This window comes from Eptesicus fuscus, chromosome 12 (genome assembly GCF_027574615.1).
Source record: "Eptesicus fuscus isolate TK198812 chromosome 12, DD_ASM_mEF_20220401, whole genome shotgun sequence".
In the NCBI taxonomy this organism is placed as follows: Eukaryota; Metazoa; Chordata; class Mammalia; order Chiroptera; family Vespertilionidae; genus Eptesicus; species Eptesicus fuscus.
This window is the reverse complement of record NC_072484.1, coordinates 33,455,899-33,476,732: the sequence shown is the minus strand read 5'-3', so window position 1 is coordinate 33,476,732 and position 20,834 is coordinate 33,455,899. Positions and strand designations below refer to the sequence as shown.

The 20,834-nt window shown below is 46.6% G+C and overlaps 1 protein-coding gene across 1 annotated transcript; it reads right to left on the bottom strand.

Moving 5' to 3' along the window:
• Positions 1-7,555: 7,555 nt before the first annotated feature.
• LOC129150946 (BPI fold-containing family A member 2-like) lies at positions 7,556-16,613 on the bottom strand. Its single transcript, XM_054724273.1, has 7 exons — positions 16,469-16,613; positions 14,063-14,207; positions 13,261-13,368; positions 11,801-11,953; positions 8,930-9,011; positions 7,831-7,894; positions 7,556-7,602 (listed from the first exon to the last, which is right to left on the bottom strand). Exons 1-7 carry the CDS (start codon positions 16,611-16,613, stop codon positions 7,556-7,558), a joined length of 744 nt encoding a protein of 247 aa, XP_054580248.1.
• Between the last annotated feature and the right edge of the window lie 4,221 nt (positions 16,614-20,834).

The window sequence follows — 20,834 nt, the reverse complement described above, 5'->3', positions numbered from 1 at the left end:
GGATAGTTGGGGACGGCTTCTCATAGGAGAAGACATTTGGACAGTCATGAATAAAGTGAGGGTACAAGTTATGAAGCTAGCCAGGGAAAGAAAGGGCCAGGCAGACGACAAAGTAAGTGCAAAGGCCCTGGGGATGATACGTGGGGAACAGAACAAGCTCAGTGTGGCTGGGGGGCAGTGCGTGAGGGAGACTAATAAGAGAAGAGATGAGGGAGGGAGGTTAGGGCTAGATCACATGGAATCTTGTGGGCGAATGGTAAGGACTTTGGGTTTGGTTCTGAGAGCAAATAGAGTGTTTGATACAAGAGTTACAGAGTCTGTAGTAATTAGAAAGATTATTTTGGATCTGGTGGAACAGAATGGAAGAGGAGTGGGTTTGAGGTAGAAGCAGGGGGATCTGGGACAGTAAGTAAAAAGGAAGATGATGGTGGCTCGGAACAGAGAAGGTGGAGAAAATGGTCAGATGCCTGGGTGTTGACACACAGCGTTTGCCAAAAGGCTGGATGTGGGTGTGAGAAGAAGAGAGGAGCCAAGGACAATTATCAAGATTGTTGGTCCAACAAATGGATGGGTGGAGTTGTCATTAGCTAAGATGACCTGGGCTAGAGAAGAAATAGGTTGGGGTAAGGGTGAGAGTGGGAATCAGCAATTGAGTTTGGATTCATTTTCTATATTCTGGGGTCAGCTAGCATTGATTATTATAATTACCACATTATTATTATTGAGGTTGTTCTTGATACTGCTGATTGGTGGCATGCTGAGGACAAGGAGCTGTGTAAGCACTTTACATATATCATTTCCTTATTATTCACAACAGTTCAATGGGGATAGGCTTCACACACAGCTCTATCCACTTTTGCACAGGGGTAGCAGAGGGAAGAGCTGGCAGGATCCCCCATGCCAGTGTAACAGCCTACTTCTGGAATTCTCATCATTTATTTAAGCGATTATTTTTCATGTTCTGTGCTAGAACCAGTCCCAATGTGTAAGTGGTAACACTATGAAAAGCTTTAGTCAGATTTGGTGTCTGATAAAAAAGCAGGTTGGAGAGGGTCATTGCATTGTGCTCACCTGGATTTCCCCAGTGGGCTGTAGAGAGGCTCTGGTTGATTCCTGATGGGCTCTGCAATGGGGCAGACTTCATATATGGTGAGTGATCCCATCGCTGGTGGAGACGTGGTACCGAGCGACAGACAGCTGGGAAACTGACGAGAAGCCCTCCATCTCACCACGTCCATCCAACAACTCCAAAGCAGATTCTCCATAGGAGGTCCCAGGGATTGAGGAGGCAGGGGCTCCCTTATATTTCAAAGTGTACATCATGGATGTCACCAGATGCAGAGGTGGAGAACATGGAGAACCCTGAGAGTGCCAGGAGACTGTGTTCTTGTCTCCCATTTCTCCGTGTCCTGCTTTGAACTGGCTTTGTCACCTGTAGCATGAGTGAGGTAGACCCAGGACAGTGACAGAGGAAGCCACTCAGTCTGCTCTGAGTGGAGGCGAGGGAGAGGGAGCCCTGGCCTCAGTTCAGGAAGCCTTGTGTTCTAGCCTGGCTCTGCTTATTCTTTGCTGTTTGACACCAGACAGCTCTCATGTCCTTTCTGGGCAATAGTTTTTCCATCTACAATAATAGTCACATTACCTACATTTGAAAGGCATTGGAATCCTCAAAGCATCCTTGTGATATAAAAACTGTCATTAGTCCTTATTTTACAGATGAGGAAACTAAGACTCAAGGTGAAAAAAACCTGTGCAGTGGGACGTTTGTTAACATTGATGAACCTATAACAACACATCACAGTCTCCCAAAGTCCATAGTTCACATTATGTTTCGCTCTCGGTGTTGTACATTCAATGGGTTTGGACAAATGTATAATGACATGTATCTGCCATTAGAGTATCATAGAGAGTAGTTTCCCTGCCCTATAAATCCTCTGTGCTCTGCTTACTCACCCCTCCCTCATTCCTCACTCCTCATCCCTGCAACCACCAATCTTTTCACTGTCTCATAGTTTTGCCTTTTCCAGAATGTCACATAGTTGGAATCATATAGTATGAAGCCTTTTTACATTGGCTCCTTTTACTTAGTAATATGCATTTAAAAATATATATTTGTATTGATTTTAGAGAGGAAGGTAGAGGGAGAGATGGAAACATCAATGATGAGAGAGAATCATTGATTGGCTGTCTCCAGCATGACCCTACTGGGGATGGAGCCCACAACTGAGGTAAGTGCCCTGATGAGGAATCGAACTGTTACCTTCTGGTTCATAGATTGAAACTCAACCACTGAGCCACTACAGCTGGGCAGTAATATGCATTCAAGGTTCCTCTCTGTCAGTTCATGACTCAATAGCTCATTTCACATATTATTAGTGCTGAATAATATGCCATTGCCTGCATGGACCACAGTTTATTTATCCATCCACTTATTGAAGGGCATCTTGGCTGCTCCGAGTTTTGACAATTATGAATAAAGCTGCCACAAACATCTGTGGGCAGGCTTTTTGTGTAGTCATTTTCAACTTCTTTGGGCAATATTGATTGCTGGGTCGTGTAGTAACATTATCTGGAAGTTTCCATAGCATTAGAATATCCAAATCCATAGGCACTGTTGTCAGTGGCTCCCATTAGTAGCCACGTCTGCAGGCAGAGGATCAGGTGGGGAGGCAAGCGATGACAGGACCAAGGGGACAAATGTTGACTTTGCCTGCCAGCCTTGGCTAGGAACCAGAGAATCGCTTTGTTCCCTCTTCTGGAACCAAAGGGAGGCCTTGCTGCTTCTGCGTGCAATGCCCTCCCCTCCCTTCTCTCCTTGTCATCCTTTCAGTTTCAGCTCAATTGGCACCTTCTCCAGGAAGCCTTCCCTGACTGCCCCTTACCTACAGGCTGGGTCAGAGCCTCTCCTCTGAGTATGTTTCTCAGCACTTTTTTTGTGTGTGTCTCTTCCCATAGGAAGCTGTGGGCTTCTGTGACAGGTGCAGGTCCTGCTTCCTCTCCCCCAATCCCGTCCATAGGTGTGGCACATAGTAGGAACACAATTCCTGCTGCACTGGGTTGGACAGGTACTGCTTCAGTCACTCCTAAACTGCCCAGGGCAGAGCCTGGCTTAGCTAGATATTTAACCACATTTCTATTTTTTTTAAATGCATTTTTTTCCTTGCTTAAACATTAAAACAGTAATGCATCACTCCCATGAACAAACTTTTGTCAAATTTCAGTATCCATTTTCAATGTTTTCTCTCAGTTTCAGTTGTTGATATTATTGATTCACCCAGCTATAAAACACAGTAATTTCAAATTTTTTAAAAAGTGTTCAGAAATCGAATGTTGAGCCCTAGCCAGTTTGGCTCAGTGGATACAGTGTTGGCCAGTGGCCAGGTCAATTCCGATCAAGGGCACATACCTTTGTTGCAAGCTTGATCCCAGCCCTGGTTGGGGACCATTCTTGGGGCCCATTCGGGAGGCAACCAATCGATATGTCTCTCTCACAGAGATGTTTCTCTCTGTCTCTCCCCCTCCCTTACACTTTCTCTAAAAAGTAAATGGAAAAATATCCTCGGATGAGGCTTAACAAACAAACAAACAAACAAAAAATAGACTATTGAGTTGATGTAACAACTGACTTCTCTAACATGGGCCTGTGGAGTTTCTAGTGTGATGACGTTTATTCTATCCTCATTCAAGAAGCAAATATTTAAAATAAGTGTCGATTTTCTTGCAAATATTTGGTAAATGTATACACACTCTCATCGTGTAAATAGAAAGAATTAGTTTGGTAAATAATTTTGTGACGTGTACCTGAGGTCATAAAATGTTCCAAGGCATAGAGTTCATAAATCTGATCCTGAGGTTGTCCCGAAGGATTGTGCAAACATTGGGAAGATCCAGCCTTTCTATAACCGCAGGAAGCATTCAAAAGAGCCTGCATGAGAGTTTGGTGCTCTGGTTCCTAGATGACTTGGGGTTCACTCATGTTTTGCCTTCTTTCTTCCCATATATTGCCTATGGCAGATGTCCCCTCAACCCCTCAGGGTCCTCCTCTTCCCTGAAGCCTCCTTCATGGGGTGCCACCACCTCCAAGAAGCCCTCAACCCTCGTTGAGGTTGGGTTGAGTGGGTGAGGAGCAGTCTGGGAAGTGCCAGGCTCACAATGGGGGAAGGCCTCCTCGCTTCTTCACCTTGCCCCCTTCCCCTTCATTGGCCCCATCAGTCCCTGTGGGGCTGAGTGGCATTGGCCGCACCTTCTCTATGTCCTGGCTTGACTAATCTAGGAGCCTTGCATGTGGCCCATCTGTCTGTCTCAAATGTCAAGTATCTGGCCCTAGTTAATAGAAAATAATGACTAGTCTTCTATACACCCTCAATCCTGGGGTGCTAGAACTTTCATGTTCACCCACCCACTCAGCTGTTCTGAAAATGGTGTTACTGTCAAGAAAAGCTTCATCCATCCATTCACTCCACATGGGTAATGCCTGTACTGTATCTGGTTCCTCCCTGGGCTCTGAGGCTGCTGAGCAGAGGAAATACCTGCCCTCAAGGATCTCACAGGTTCATGGGGCAGACAGATGAATTGAATAAGAAGGTGAGAACGCCCTAACGGCTTTGGCTCAGTGGATAGAGCGTTGGCCTGCGGACTGAAGGGTCCCAGTTTCGATTCTGGTCAAGGGCATGTACCTTGGTTGCGGGCATATCCCCAGTGGGGACTGTGCAGGAGGCAGCTGATCGATGTTTCTAACTCTCTATCCCTCTCCTTTCCTCTCTGTAAAAAATTCAATAAAATATATATTTTTTAAAATAAGGTGAGAACCATGGTAATGAGAACTAATGTGTTCTGAACACCCTCTCTGAATTGGACAGTAACAACCAGGGAACTTGGTGAAGCACCGTGTCTTTTTTTAGGGAGCATTAAGGAGAGGCCCCCTCTTACCTGGGCAGAGTCTTGCAGCAGAGGAGAATTTAGCCAGCTGGATCTGGAGAAGGAAAGGTGCCCAGGTAGATGACTCAGACTGGTTACTGCGCAGTCAAATGGGGACAAGAATGGTGTTTCGGTATAAGGGTGTGGTGAGCAATTAATGAGGTCCCCTGTGCCAGCAAAGGCAACCCTCCATGATGGTTGTGGTCTTAGCATACGCAGTGACACTGTCTCGACCACGGCCAGGCGCAGTCTGGGGACCACTGAGTTCTGGGGCATGAATGGAGGGGCCCTGGGTGGAGAGAGGAGCTGGTCTCCATGGGACAATGGAACACCACTGGGGCCCTGGCCTCACCAGGCAGGCAGGGCTTTTGTGCAGCTTGCCAGGTGGGCGCACAGGCTCTCAGGGGTGGTGACAGGAGAGATGGGTGAGCTCTGGGGGCTGGAGGCCTTGGGCGCTCTCAGGCACTGCTTGAAGAGATCTCAGCTCCAGTGGAGCCCTCGCCCTTCCAAAGACATGGATGGACAGGCCAGCACGTGGCTCAGGCCTCTGAGCTCCTGAGTCCAGTCAGACCAGGTATCACCTGATGCTCCACAAGTCCTCTCAGAGTCCCTGACCAGGAATGAAGAAAAGCACCAGGTGGGTTTTTCCCCGGAATGTGACTGTCCCATTTCCACTGCTACCCAGTCTAGAGTAAGTGCTCACTATGTACCCGCTGATTGTGAGTAGATGATGCATGGGTTCCACCACTGCCACATGCTGGCTATGTGACTTTAGGTCAGTTTCTTGCCCTCTGTGCCTCAGTATCCCTATTTGTAAAACAAGAAGTTGGGATGGATAGTCACAGATGTCCCTTCCATGTCTTTTTTATTTATTTATTATTATTGATTTCAGAGAGGAAGGGGGAGATAGTGAGAGAGAGAGAGACAGACGGAAACATCAATGATGAGAGAGAATCACTGAGTGGCTGCCTCCTGCATGCCACCCACTGGGGATTGAGTCCAACACCCGGGCATATGCCCTTGACCAGAATCAAACCTGGGACCCTTCAGTCCCCAAGCCGACACTCTATCCACTGCGCCAAACCATCTAGGGCCCTTCCAGTTCTTGATCCAGGTCTCTGCTGCCCTAGTTGCACCTCCTTCCCCAAATCCCAAATGGAAGGAATGCAACATGTCACACAAGATGATGCAGAAGGGGCCTTTATTGCTGGGGGAGTAGGTGATGAGCATACACTGCTGTTTCAACTGTGAAGGTAAGGAGTAGCTGAGAGGGTTCCTTCTGGTCTCGGGCTTTCAGTCCAGTTGGATGGTGGCAGCATTTTCCCAGGGGGAGATACTGCAAGGAAACACGGTCAAACAACTGTGGAATGAGACCTTGAGCAGTTAGGCCATTGACAGCATAAGGACCCTAAGTGGCACCTGCTATTCACCACATACTACTGCCCAAGCTCTTTCCCATAATACCTTGCAGGGCCTAAGGCCTTGGAGAGGGGACTGGCACCTGTGGTTTGGGGTCTTTCCCTGGTATCCTTATGCCCTCACTCTGCCCTCCTCTCACCGTAGGAACAGTGGCAGGTGTAAAGAGACTGACCAGAGCCCAGGACTAGAGTCAGGGTTCAGGACTCTGTATATAATCAAGAGCATGGATCAGTCTGAGGTCAGGGTCAGTGCTCAATCTGTGACTAATTTTAGGGCTTAATAACTGGGGCCAACACTCAGCATGTGACTAGAATCCAGGCTCAGTCGAGGTACGTGATTAAGGTTTGGAATTTAGAGTATGACCAGGATTATGGCTCAGCTTGGGACTAGGGTCAAGGCTCAGTCTAAGACCAAGATCAGCAAGATCAGGACTCAGTCTTCTGCAAGAGAAATAAGGGAACCCAATCCTTGCTTTGGCTTCACCATTGACCCCTAAGGAGGAGCCTCATCTTCCCTTAGCATGGGCCACCGAGCCTGACTCCTCACCAGTTGGGACATCACAGCAGTCCTCTTCATCTGCCCTCTTTAGGCAAGGACTGCCTCTTCGGCTCCCGGCTCACTATTATCTGGAGGAACAAAATCAATAGGAAGCCTCATTCTCCACCAAATAGAAAACAGACTCCAAAGGCTTCCACTCTTCAGTGGATCAGCCTGACAGTGATGGGACCTCAAGCATGTCACTCCACCTCTCTGAGCCTCAGTCTGTTCATCTGTAAAATGGGGACAATGACGGTACCACTCCCACAGGGCTATTGTGAGGATCCAATGAGATGGTGCATGCAGAGGGATTGCTCAAAGAACTGGACCTGTAGCTATGTCATGGAAGGGCCACCTCCAGAACCCTGACACATTCACTTGATCCATTTCTACTGCTCCAGTATCCCCAGCAATCCCAGACATGCCTGGAGATCCAAAAGCTAAAGAGCGCCCCCAGTGGCTAGTGGAGAAACCCCAGCTCCTCATAAGAAGGGGAAGAGAAGGTAACATGTTGATTAGCAGTGTCTGCTGAACATTAGGCTCTTCGTGCTTTTCTTTTAATCCACTCACCAACCCCACAATATTTACAATCTTGTTTTCCCAGGAGAAACAGAGGCTGAGAAAGGCAGAGCCACATGACCAAGGCCCCACAGTTGCTAAGTAGCAGAGCCAGGATTTGAACTCAGATCTGGCCCATGCTCTTCCTCACATCATTCTGCCAGGTGAAATCTGTGGGTTTTCCAAGGGATGATAGTAGAGAGATCTCAGAGGCCCACAGAACTCCTTCCATTCTGCAAGGACCCCTCCAGCCACACTCTCCCCACTTACTTAGGAGTGGGTCCTTCTGCTTCTCCAGGCTCCCCTGACCAGACCTGCCTGTGGGGCGGGCTCAGAGCTGTATGCCTGCCCTGGGAAGGCTGCACAGGGAACACCTCTGCTTCCCCAGGTGTGACTTACTGATGATATCCTGAATAACCTTCACATCCAGGGTGGAGACGAAGATGCGCATCATTGGGCATATCTGAGGGAGATAAAGGGAGGAAGAAGAGGTGGGGAAGGAGATAAAAGGACAGATTCATTATCAACTGGAGACAAAGTGCTGGCCACCCACGGAGAGGTTCTTCCGATGGAATATTAGAACACCTAGGATTCTAGGACACTGGAAAGCGAGAAATCAAAAATCAGAGCACCATAGGATGCTAGGATCCTACCACCTGCCACCTTCAGTCCCAGGGCCTTAAGAATATAGAGTGTTCACATCCCAGACGCCTATAATCTTAGAAACCTTGAGCTTTGGAACCCTGGAACTTTAGAGTCAAATGGGGCCCTGTGAACCCTACAGCAGCGTTTCTCATGATTTTGTGTGCAGTTCCCTGGGGCTCTGGTTAAAATGAAAATTCCAATTCTGCAGGCCTGGGGTGGGACCTGACGGTCTGCACTTCTAGCGAGGCCTGTGCTGCAGCTGGAGGGCCGCACAGTGAGTGGCGCAGCTCCAGCCCCGGGATTTGCCTTTTGTGGACCAAGCTTCCTAGGCCCTTTCTAGAATAACGAATTCAGAGTCTCTGGAACTTTGGCACATGCTACATACAGTTTTTTGTATGAGGCACAGGCATCCTGCACATGGTACATATGGCTTTGAATGATGTGCAAATAAAATACCTACGTTATTATAGGTCTGTTTTTGTAAATTAATTATAAGTGATATTAATTTCTATGAATGGCAGAGATATGAAGTTTTCTTTTTAAAATAAGTGTATTTAAATAAATTTAAGTAAGTGGAGTTCTGTCGGTTAAAGGAACACATTAGGTAAACACACGTTATTAGTACATGGATATGACAAATAGCTCAAGTTTGGGACCCAGTAATTGCAGCTGATGTTAGGCCTCTGCTCCCCCTTCCGCACCCCCCAGGCTGAGTAAAGAGGGGCAGGGTCCAGCTGACAGCCCAATAGCCTGCGCCTCAGAAGGAAGGGGGTCCAGAGAGCACAGCCAGGCCTGTAAATGTGCCCTGCCCCCCACCAGGCCTGGCTCTGGGCCCCCAGGAGTGGGGACTCACCTGGTTCTGCATCACAAAGGTCACAGTTTTGCTCAGGAAGCTGCTTAAAGTGTCTGTGAGCTTGTTGACCAGTGTGCTGTGTCTGGAAAAGAGAGAGAACTAAGAAAACATGCTCGAGTGAGCAGAGCCGCCAAGCAGCGAACAGTGGGGAGAGGGTGGGAGATGGCAGAGCACCTTGAAGGCAGGGAAACAAACCCCACGGACACTAAGGTGCATTTCTAAGCACAGAGACAGCCTCCCTCTATCCAGGGGAATCCTCACTTATGATCCCACTAGAGGCCTGGTGCATGAATTTGTGCACAGGTGGGGTTCCTCTGGGTGGCCTGCAGGGATTGGGCTGAAACCAACAGTCCAACACTGCCTGCAGCTCCCACCTGCCACACCCGCTCATCCTTGCCACTGTGCCTGTTCCAGGCTCGCACCCAATCAATCCCTATCTGGAGAGGCTCGTGCTGCCACAGCAGCGCTTGCCAACCATGAGCCCTATGTCTGGCACCTTCCCAAGGGGCGTGGCCTGCAGGATCTGGCTCAAACCAGCTCTCCAACATCCCCCAATGAGTCCCGGATTGCAAGAGGGCAAAAGCCTGGCCGAGGGGCCCCACGGATGCACAATTGGGTCTGTGTAGGGACACAGGAGGCTGGCCAGCTGGGGAGGGACCGCGGGAGGGCTCCAGAGCATGTCCGACCTGTCTCACTCAATCCTGATTGGCCAGTCCCCAGCAGCAAGCTAACCTACCGGTCAGAGCATCTGTGCCCTGGTGACCAGTGCAAATCATAGCGAACCTTGAGCAGCCTTAGCATATCATTAGCATATTATGCTTTGATTGGTTGTTTGGTTGTTCTGCCATTCAGTTTATTTGCATATTACCCTTTTTTTATATAGGATATATGACCAGCGACTCATCCCAATGCCTCATGAGAATCTCATCACAATCCCCTTCACTCAACGAATGTTATAGCACAGCAAAGATGTCCAAGGACCAAGCGAGGCTGCGGCATAGGATGAGTGAAGCACAAACACCACTTAACCTGGTACCCAAACATTAAGCAAGTCTTGCTAAGGCTGGCTCCTTCCCCCTTTAAATCTCAGAGTAACTGTCCCCTCCTCAGGGCAGCCCCCTCTGACTACTCCCCTAAGGGAGCGCTTTGTATTGTGGTTCCCTGATAAGTATGCTGCTCTGCCCAGGGCTTATGCCATCTGACATCTTCCTTGAGAGCACTTGGTTAAGGGGCTGAGTTTCCTGCCTTTCCCTCAGGACAGAAAGCACCACAAGAGCAGGTCCTGGTCTGTTCTCATCAGTAAATTCTCCAGAGCTCAGAACACTGCCTGTCTGGCACATAGTAGGTGCTCAATACATCTGTAGCTGAAAGAATGAATGAAGTAAACACACAATTAGATGTATCATGACAACTTGTAATAAGTACTCTGAAGGGTGGGAATGGGCACTTTGGAGAGGAGGAAACCTGTTTTCGACTCTGAAGAATGAGAGTCTGTTGAGGTGGGTTGGGGGGAGGGGAAGGTAGTGAGGACAGCCCTGTACAGGTCTGGAGGTGGGAAAGAGGTACAGAGCAAAGTCCAGTGTGTTTGCCAGGGGAGAACAAGGAGACAGTGAAGTGAGATGAGGATGGGGCAGGTCAGGCAGAGCCTTGATGGCCACGGGGAGGGTTTGAGATTCCATCCAACGCAGAAATGAAAAGCCCTGAGAGGATTTGGAGCAGTAGAGTGGAAAGCCATTTTATAGATTTGGACACTGAGACCCAGTGGGCAGGAGGAATTCCCTGGGGCGACAGGCAAAGCAGTGTCCAGCAGGGCTCAGAGCTCTGAGTTTGCATGCCAGCTTTTCCAACTGACATAGGACCTTGGAGCCTTTGTTTGGTTTCAGGGGGTCTTTAGGCAGCCTGTGCTCAGGTCCCCTGGTGGAGGTAGGGTGGATTGGCCCTTATTCCCTGCCAAAGCCAACCTGCTCCAGTCCTCAATTTCCAGAGCATTTCTCCTGCCCCAGCAATGGCCACAGTCACCCATTCTCCCTCAACCCTCTTCCAGGGACCAAACCTGCTCTTTCAATCACACAGTTTAAGATGTAGATTTTTGTGGATTATCAGTAATTTAAATGGATAGAATTAAGTTCTCAAGATCGGCCGGAGCTTCAGTGGCGCAATTGGTTAGCGCACAGTACTTATAAGTTCTCAAAATCTCATTTTAGGAATTTTCCAGTGGTTGGAGAACAATTTGGAGACAATCTGAAATCAGAGCCCCTAATGGACATTTACTCCTCTTCCTCCTCCCAATCAGAGGCAATAAGGTACATATAATTGATGATGATGATGATGATGATTGAGATAACAATGAAGGGGTAATTCTTCAAGAAGATATAGCAATCCTAAATATGCATGCCCCTAACAACAGAACTTCAAAAAGCAAGAAGCAAAACTCTGCTGGAGCTGAAAGGTAAAGTGAGCAAATTTATGATTCTAGTTGGAGAGGTCAACACTCCTGCCTGAGTCATCATGGGGAGAACAAGGAGACACAAAATCAGCATGGATGCTGTTATTACCGAAAGCTTAGTATGTGCCAGGCTCTATGCTAAACACTTATATTTTATCATTTGTTCAGCCCAGCAGCCTATACGTAGGTATTATTGTCATCTTCAGTTTACCTACATATATGAAAACTGAGGCTCAGAAAGGTAAAGTTGATGGCAAGGTTACAAGTTAGTGACAGAGCTGGTATGTGAACCAAGGCCTGTCTGACTGCAGAGCCTGAACCCTTTTTCACCACATTGTGCCATCTCCCAGGGATAGGAAGAGGGCTGAAATTAGGGTCCTTTGCTCCTCTGAGAGCCCAGCTCTCTAGAGGTGGATGGGACTTACTTGCCCAGCAAGGTGAAGGAGAGGCTGTCTGGGTCGTTGGTGCAATCTGTCATGACCACGCTTTGTTCACCACTCTGGGGATCAGTTTCAATGTTGACGGTAGCCAGGATGTCCAAGGAAGCGTTCAGGTTGACTGTCTGCCCAATGAGAGGCCTGCAGACAATAAGATTCACAGTGAGAAGAGGTCTAGAAGACCTTTCACTTCGCCCACTCGGTTCCTCCACCTGTGTGGACGTTATTCATGATATCTATGGATAATGTCATCATTGCCCACATCCTTTATGGGATATAACATATTTGCATTAGGTTTCTTCTCCTGGTCTCCAAGGTTTGGTTCATATGAAAATTTTATATAGCAGCACACTAATAATTAAAATAATAATACTAATTGGTAACATTTATTGAGCACAGATTATGTTAGGCACATTTAGAAGGTATTTTACCAGGATTAATCCATCTAATTATTACAGCAATACCATAATGCAAACTACTATTATTATTGCCATTTCAGAATGAGGAAGAATCGATATAGAAAGGTTAAGTAACTATCCTAAGATCTCTTAGCTAATGAATGATGAATTGAGTGTACTCAATTTATCAAGAATTTCCCACATCTATTTCTTTTAAAATAATTAATGTACTTTAAAATTATATTTTTCTACCATGTGATTTCATGCATTTGTGGACTGTAATGAAAAAAAATAAACAAAATAGAAACAGATTCATAGAACAGACTGGCTATCAGAGGGAAAGGGCTGGAGGGTTCGATAAAATAGGTAAGGGGATTAAGCAAAAAAAAAAACCAACACACACCCAAAACTCATGAACACAGATACCAGTATGGTGATTACCAGGGAAGGGGGCTCGGGGGAGGCACAAGAGGGTAAAGAGGAGATAAATGGTGATAAACGAACACTAGACTTGGGCTGGTGAGCAGACCATGCAAAGTGCAGATGATGTATTGTAGAATTGTACACTTGAAACCTATATAAATTTATTGGCCAATGTAACCCCAATAAGTTCAATAAAAATAAATTTAAAAAATAAAATGTTATTTTTCACTTAGGCCCTTTATTATAAACTATGCACTATTATATGCATTTATCTATAATGGTCACTGCTACTTAAAAAGAATCTTGTGAGACAAAATAATGCTAGAGAAAATTTTGCCAAAGAGTTATTAATGTTTGATCTACTTATTTTTGCAAATTTTACTACTAGATAAATGTTATGATTCCAGAAACATATTTAATGGAAGATTCTTTTAAAAGGGACTTGGTTATGGCCAAAGTTTATTAGAAGGTTAGGATTTTAGAGCTGGAAAAGCTCCCTTATTTACAGATGGGGAGACTGAGGCCCAAGGCCACTCGGCAGTGTGGAAAAGGGCCTGTTTCTAGTTTGGAGAACCATTGCTATGCTGCACTGCCTGCCCCAAATCCCAGATTCTAATGCATACTCACAGGGTCAAGGCGACATTAGCAGTGGTGGGGATCCTTAGGAGAACGCCTTGGCCATCAGGAGTTGGTTGGGCTTTCATAGCCAAGATGCGGACATTACTGATTTTCAACCTGTGCAACAACCAGAAATCACCCTTGTCACTCCTATGACAGCCATTTGCTGAGCACTTCTCTATGCAGCATCATGCTGAGCATTTGGGCCTCATCAACCTTGCCTACTTTGGTCTTTCCCATAGCCCTTCTCAGAGGTTTGATTGTCTCCATTTTATGGCATGGCATACTGAGGACCAGGCAGCTGTGATTCGTCCCAAGATACCAAGGAAGAGTAATCGCCTGAGTCAGAATTTGAACTCACAATTCTTTGACTCCAAAATTCTATGTGTGGAGCCAGTGGGTGTGGATTTCAGTTTCCTCTCTCCTGAGGGGATTTGAAAGTTTCTTCACAGCTATATTTGGAGAGGAAAGTCTTATTCCCTGGAAAAGGGAATCCAGGCACCAGCAAACAGGTGGAGGTGAGAGTGAGGGGAACCTTCACCCTGACCCTGACATTACACCATGTGGAAGCTGAAACCCATGTGATGCTCAGACTGGTCATGTGGCCCCGCCTCTAATTTGCTCAAGCTCTGGTGGGCCTGGCCTCAGACCACGTGGGCTCTGTGGGAAGACAAGTTTTGTTGCCTTTCTGCCTTTAACCTTAAATTTACACCCCTCCCCAAAAGACACCTATTTCCACCTCCCGTTTTTTTTGTTTTGTTTTGTTTTGTTTTTTTTGAGGAAAGATCTCCACCATGAAACACCAACTCACCCTGCAGCCAGGTTCCTACTTGAAAATAGTTTAGAAAGGGCATTATTCAACACATCTATAGCTTGCAGGAACTTGCCCTTGATGGTTTCCCAAGCATTGGTATCCCGAGGCAATCTGAGGTCCTCCTCCAGGTCCTGAAGAATAGCTAACAAAAACAATTGCTATTTAGTGTTATCTGCCACTTATGAAACCACTACCATGCACTAGCTACTACATAAGACTGCTTGTGTTATTTCCTTTAATCTTCATGACAACCCAATGAGGTAGATATTGACATTATCTGCATTTTACAGATGAGGAAATAAGAATGAAAAGTTTAAGAAATATGTCTGAAGACATAGAGCTACAGAGCCCCTCTTCCTTCCATGCTGCTTTCATACTAATATATACTCATTTTTTTAATCAACAAGCCAACCAATCAATTGACCAGGCAATTGATAATGATTATACACCTGCTTCTACTAGTGAGTAAGAGGAAGGGGGGTGTCTATTGCTCTAAATGAGATGTCTACATAAGTTTGAAAAAGTAGGTCAAAGAAAATGAGAGAATAAACTAAGATATGGAAAACCTAGAATTAAGGAAAAAATATGACTCCAACCCATAAAAGTGACAAATTAAAGTCCCAGGATGAGAGCATTGCAGCAGCCCCAGAGAACAATCATTCACACAGGAGCAGGAAGACAAAGTGCCTTAATAGGAGGTCTCTAGTGAAAAGCGGCATTAATAGAATACATGACATGGCAGAGGTAGAAGGCAGCATATGAAAAGAGTTAAGGATATGTGTGCAAAATATTTCAAGTGAAAAACAGCAAGGCATTTACTAACTCAAGGAAAAACAAAAGACTGTACTGGAGAAGGTATGTAGTCATAATTCTTCAACTTGGCTCTGCAATGGACATTATCTACCTAGTTATAATGATGCAAACAAAGAATGCCAATTAAAATAAAACTATGGAGCTAAGGAGACTTAAGTTGGGGTGGTGAACACACAATACAATGTACAGATAATGTGTGTGGAACTGTGCACCTGACAACTGTATAACCCCAATAAATAAATAAATTAAATTAAATAAATAAAACTATGTTTGGTCTTTTAATGCATTAGGGGACCTTAACTCAGACACTTCTGTTTCTGAGCTTAGTTTTCTCAGCAGTGAAATTAAAGATGGGGGTCCCTTCTATATCTTTGAAAATTGCCTGACAATATTTGAAAGGCAGCCATGTACAGAAGTGACTAACTCCTATAAAAATGTTTGTCAATGTGCTGTTAATTTTCCAGAAAATAAAAAGAAAGCCAAGTTCTTTTAAGAAATCAGAATTAAAAGGAGATTCAGTTAACTATAAAAATAGGCATATAGCTACCTATGATAGGTAGAGTTAATACAAATCAATAAGAAGAGTAAACCCACCAGAGTAATATGCTAAGGATATGAACAAAATACTTAAGTTAAAATATATAAAAAGATTAAAATATGAAAAAATGAGTGGATTCTTTAAAATTAGAGAACTGTAAAGTGAAAAGAGTTACAGTCTTCCATCTTATGAGACTGGCAAAACATTTAAGCTGTCCATACCAGTCCCATCAAAGGAATAGAGTGAAATATCCTTTGAACTTTTGAAATCTCAATTTTAGGAACTTATCCTATGTATATACTAGAAACATGATATAATATTTAAAAGGATATTCATTTAAGCATTGCTTGTTTATAGAATAATAATAAGTGGCCTGGCCAGAGCGTTTCAGTGGTTGAGTATCGACCTATAAACCAGGAGGTCATGGTTCCATTCCAGGTTGGGACACATGTCTGGGTTGTGGGCTTGATCCCCAGTAAGATGTGTGCAGGAGGCAGCCAATCAATGATTCTTTCTCATCATTGATGTTTCTATCTCTCTCTCCCTCTCCCTTCCTCTCTGAAATCAATAAAAATTTAAATGAATAAATAAATCCTATCTAATAAAAGGATAAAATGCAAGTTAACCATCAGTCCATCACAAAGATGGTGGCACCCAGTCCTCTCAGCTCTGCAGGAGTCCTGCAGTCCCCGGGGGTAGGGGGGAGGCCGCTGAGAGCAGGACGCTGAGAGCAGGCAGAAATGCTTGCTTTGTTGCCACGGCTTTCTGCGCGCCTGGCCGTGGATGGGCCTCTGGGCCACAGAGAGCCTCTTGGCCACAGAGCAGCCAGGCCCCGCAGAGAGCTACTGGCGCAAGATTTCGTGTGCAGGGCTACTAGCAAACAAACAAACAAACGAACAAACAAACAAATAAGTGAATGAGCCAGAAAGTGACTAACCACCTTTCCTAGTAAACCACCCATAAAGTGCAGCCCCTGGTGGCAGTCCCTGGAAATGCAGCATAATGTTTAGGAAAGAGGCTCTGGGTGCCACCTATCACCCTTATTGACTCACATTCAGCATCCTCAAGTCCTTTATCAACAATAGGTTTCAGGCCCTCTACAATATTTTCCAGGCTATTGCCAAGTCCCTCAAGAAGATTCGCTGAGGTCCCAGTGAGCAGGCCACACAAGAGAACAAACTTCCAAAGCTGAAACATCTTCTGCTGACACCTGGACAGTCATAGGAGAAACAGGAGTGAGAATTACCCAGAGCGAAAAGGAGTTTTCAGTGAGCACCTCCCCCTCTTTCACTTAACATTCCTTTCAGACAGAGGTGGCTATCTCCTGTTTTACAGATGGGCAGCCCAGCTCAGAAAGCTAGAGCACCTTGCCCAGAAACACACAGCCCGTGAGTGGATAAGCTGCAATTTGAAAAGTCACACTTGACTACAAATTCATGATCTTTACAAAAAGGTTTTTGCCATATGCTGGCTCCTTTGCCTAGAACATCTGTCCTCTTCTTTGCATTTTTAACCTATTGACTCTCTGGCTTCAGTAAGACATCGTGTCCTCTATGGAGCCTACTGTAGGCCCCTCTCGAGGGTGTATGTTAGAGAGCTTCACCCCACCATTTCTTCTGCATTCATTATCTGCTCAGAGTCCTGGGTGCCAATTACCTGATGACCTGTCTGCCTCTATCACCAGGCTGTGAATTCTTTAGAGGAAGAACGATGACATTTCACTGTCGAATCCTCAGCCCCCAGTAAAATCCCTGTAGTCAGGACAGTTCAACGAATAACTCTTTGCTGAATAAAAGTATGAACAAATAAATGGGCACTATGTCATGACCCTGCATTGCCCATCACTTTGACACTTCTCTGAATATAAATATCTATCTATCTATCTATCTATCTATCTATCTATCTATCTCTTAATTTGCTATATTCAACATATTAGCTAATCCAAGCTGCCCTAGTCCTCTGTCTCTAGCCCCAAAGCCTTCTGAAGACCACCCTGTGGGGTGTGGTCAGAGGGAAGCCCACCACTCACAGGTTTGGAGGAGGAGGATCGTGAATCCTTGTTCTCCTGCACGGTCTCCTGGGATTCTTCTGGGTGGTGGTGGCCCTTATATTGGTAGCTACAGAAAGGGAGGCTGTGCATGGACGCAAGTCCTGTTTCCGGGGCCATCTGAGGAGACTCCAAAGAAAATAACCGCTGTCTGGGATGAGCAGAGAGCCTTCCAACCCAAAGGTCACCCAGGATGCTGGAATTGAAATGGGTGGATATGGGAGGACTTTCTGCCAAGACTAAAACCAGGCCCTCAGGGTGTCTCCAGCTGCCAAGACGATGGCCTTTGTGAGTGGGGGTTAAGGTGAAGACTGAGAATGGACAAATTAGAGAATGTGCTGGTGGCGGGAGGGAACCTATAGTGATCATCAGCCTATTTCTGTCATCATTGGGAAACTGAAGCTCAGAAAGGGGAAGTAACCAGCCTGAGGTCACCCAGCAAGACAGGGACAAAAATGGGACCAGGATTGTGGTCCACAGAAGATCAAGGTTAACAACCAGAAAGGCCAGTCTACCCAATCCTCTGTTGTCGGAGTGCTTTCATGATGGAGCCAGCCTCAGTTCAAATGTTTGCAATGATGGGGAGCTCACTACTTCTTAAGATTGCCTGTTCCATCTAGTTAGAGTTTCTCCTGAGAGTGAACAAAATCTGCCTCCCATTACCCCCATGTGTGGGCAACAGTGAAGCCCAGAAAGGTTAAGCACCTTGCCTGAGGTGGCACAGGCAGGGAGACACACACACCAGCCTCATCCCTGGAGCACTTGCTCCATCCACTCTACTCTCAATGCAGCAGCAGGGTGTGTCACTCAGCTTAAACCCAAAGTCCTATCGTGCCCTACAGGAGTCTGTGTCATCTGGTCACTGTCTCTCCAAACTCATTTCCTACCTGTGCCTGCTGGCCCCTACCTGTCTTCCTTCTATTCCAGAAGATTCTGCCCTCTTTCCTGCTTTGAGCTTTGCATAAGCTGTTCTCTCTGCCCATGACTCTCCTCTCCAGCTGCTCCCAGTTCTTGATGTCACCTCTTCAGAACTTCCCTCACTGCCCACATGAGGTGGCTCCTCTCCATTATCCCCCAACCTCAGCTTCTTGACTGCTTCTTTCATAGAACATCACCACAATTTGATTTTTTTAAAATATGTTTTTATTGATTGTTGAGCAAGATGAAGGGATAGGGAGATAGAAACATCAATGAGAGAGGAATGCCCATGGACTGCCTCCTACTACTTGAGCATGTGCCCCGACCAGGAATCGAACCTGCAACCTCTTGTTGCATGGGACGACACTCAACCAACTGAGCCACACCAGCCAGGCCACAATTTTAATTTGTTTAAGAACTTGTTCATTGCCCTCAGCAAATTGTTACCACCCTGTGCTCTGAGGCTTTCCTCAAATGTGGGTTTCAAAGGCTCTGACCTGTCTCTAGAATGCTCCAAACCTTTCTCTGGGGCATCCTATAAAATTAGGCACTACCTGGGAAGGTGGCAAGATCTGCATCACCTGAGATGCTCAGAAATTGGACAAGATGACTACTACACTCTTGTGGGACGTGGCCTGACTGTAAACTGTATTCTAAATTTCCTTGGTCTATTGTTCAAAGACCATCTAATCTAATAATAGACAAATATGCAAATTGACCGCACCTTCGCTACACCTAAACCACGCCCACCAGCCAAGCCACGCCCACCAACCAATCAGGACGAGTATGCAAATTACCCCCAACAAAGATGGTGGCTAATTTGCATATCAAGACAGCGTCCAAAGAAGCCAAGAGCTGCAGAAGGGAGTAAAGCTTCGAAGAAGCAAGCAAGCCATGGGGGGAGGAGAAGGGCGGGGCGGAGGCAGGGCAGGGGGCGAAGGGAAATGCGGGCGGGCTGGAGGAGACGGCGGGGCGGGGGACAAGGGCAGGGCGGAGGTGGGGTGGGGGCGAAGGGAAACGTGGGCGGGCTGGAGGAGAAGGCGGGGCGGGAGACAAGGGCAGGGCGGAGGCGGGGCGGAGGAGAAGGGAAACTCGGGTGGGCTGGAGGAGAAAGGTGAGGCGGGGGACAAGGGAGGAACGGAGGCGGGGTAGAGTGCAGCAGGAAATCCTATTGCAGGATTTTTCCTGCAAAGGGAAAGCTAGTTGTTGAATATTTTTAGTTTCTTCTGCCTGAGTCTAGCTGCCCCACATGGATATCTTTCCCTTGTGTTTCCTTTTCTCACCCTCCCCACCTCCCAAGACCCCAACTACAGGCTGGCTGGCTGTGGCCTGGCTGCAGAGACATGTGCTAGGTGCTATTTCTCAGCATGAACCACACCTGGACCACAGCCAGCTTTTCCCATGACATTGGCCACCTTGCACCACCAGGCTCTGAGGTGACAGTGACTTGACCCCTGGGTGTGGGGCTAGGGGATGGCACAAAGGCAAGAGAGTGAGCAGAGGAGTCTGAACTCTCATATGCAGCTCACAGGGCCTGCTAAGGAGCCATATTCTCAGGGTCCTCCACTCCTCTGCTGCTTCACGGCCCCAGCATACAAGAGGACAGGACTTTGCCACACCCTTGAGGACCCCTGTCTGCTAAAGCATTTGGGGGCCCCCAAGCCTGACCTACACTAGGCTACATCTCCCCAAGTGGAGAGAAACCATGCCCCCTTCTTCCTGCAGTCCTCCAGATCCTAGTTCCAATAGTGTGTGTACAACTCTTAAAGAAGCATGTATATAGCTACACAAATGTATGAGTACATGTCCACATACATACAGCACACGTGCATACGTGCACATGTGCATGACAGTGCAAGCTAGACTCAGATGAAGATGCATCTTGCTGCCTAAGGGAGCAGAACTTTTTACAGAATCATGGAGACTAGGTTGCCACTCTACTGAATGAAAGAGCTCACGACCGGCAAAGGTGGATTTGGGTCTCCCCAGATTGCTGGTTCTGTTTTTTGTTTTCTTTTTCTTTTTCCCCTTAAAGACTTTAGACACAGTTATCTATAGCCCACTAGAGAACAAAGCCAATACTAAGGAAATGAGAAAATATATCATTTGTGTGCCCAGATCTAGCTGAGCCTGAAGTCGTATATACCCCAGACTTTTCAGTTAAAATACATTTCTCCCCACACCCTCTATTTTTTTTCATTTTTGTGTAGGCCCTTAGGAATTGAATTCCTGCCGCTAAAACCCACAACAGTCCTTACTCGTGCATTTGAACATTCACTTGGCCTCCTCCCTCCTGGTGGCTGCTGGAGAGCCACACACTACATGCGAAAGATCACAGACATCAAAGCCAGAGGGGCGCTGAGAGCTCATTGATTTAACCTTCTTTCTGGGAAGTCTGAGGAGCCTGTGGCCAGGAGAAGGCAAAGGAATCATCCAAGGCCACACAGTGACCT

Coding starts and splice junctions, on each gene's coding strand:
- LOC129150946 (XM_054724273.1), bottom strand. CDS start 16,613: ATGTTTCAGCTTTGGAAGTTTGTTCTCTTGTGTGGCCTGCTCACTGGG. Junction 11,954..13,260: donor GCTAATGTCGCCTTGACCCT/GTGAGTATGCAT, acceptor TATTGTCTGCAG/GCCTCTCATTGGGCAGACAG. Junction 7,895..8,929: donor CCTTTGTGATGCAGAACCAG/GTGAGTCCCCAC, acceptor TATCTCCCTCAG/ATATGCCCAATGATGCGCAT.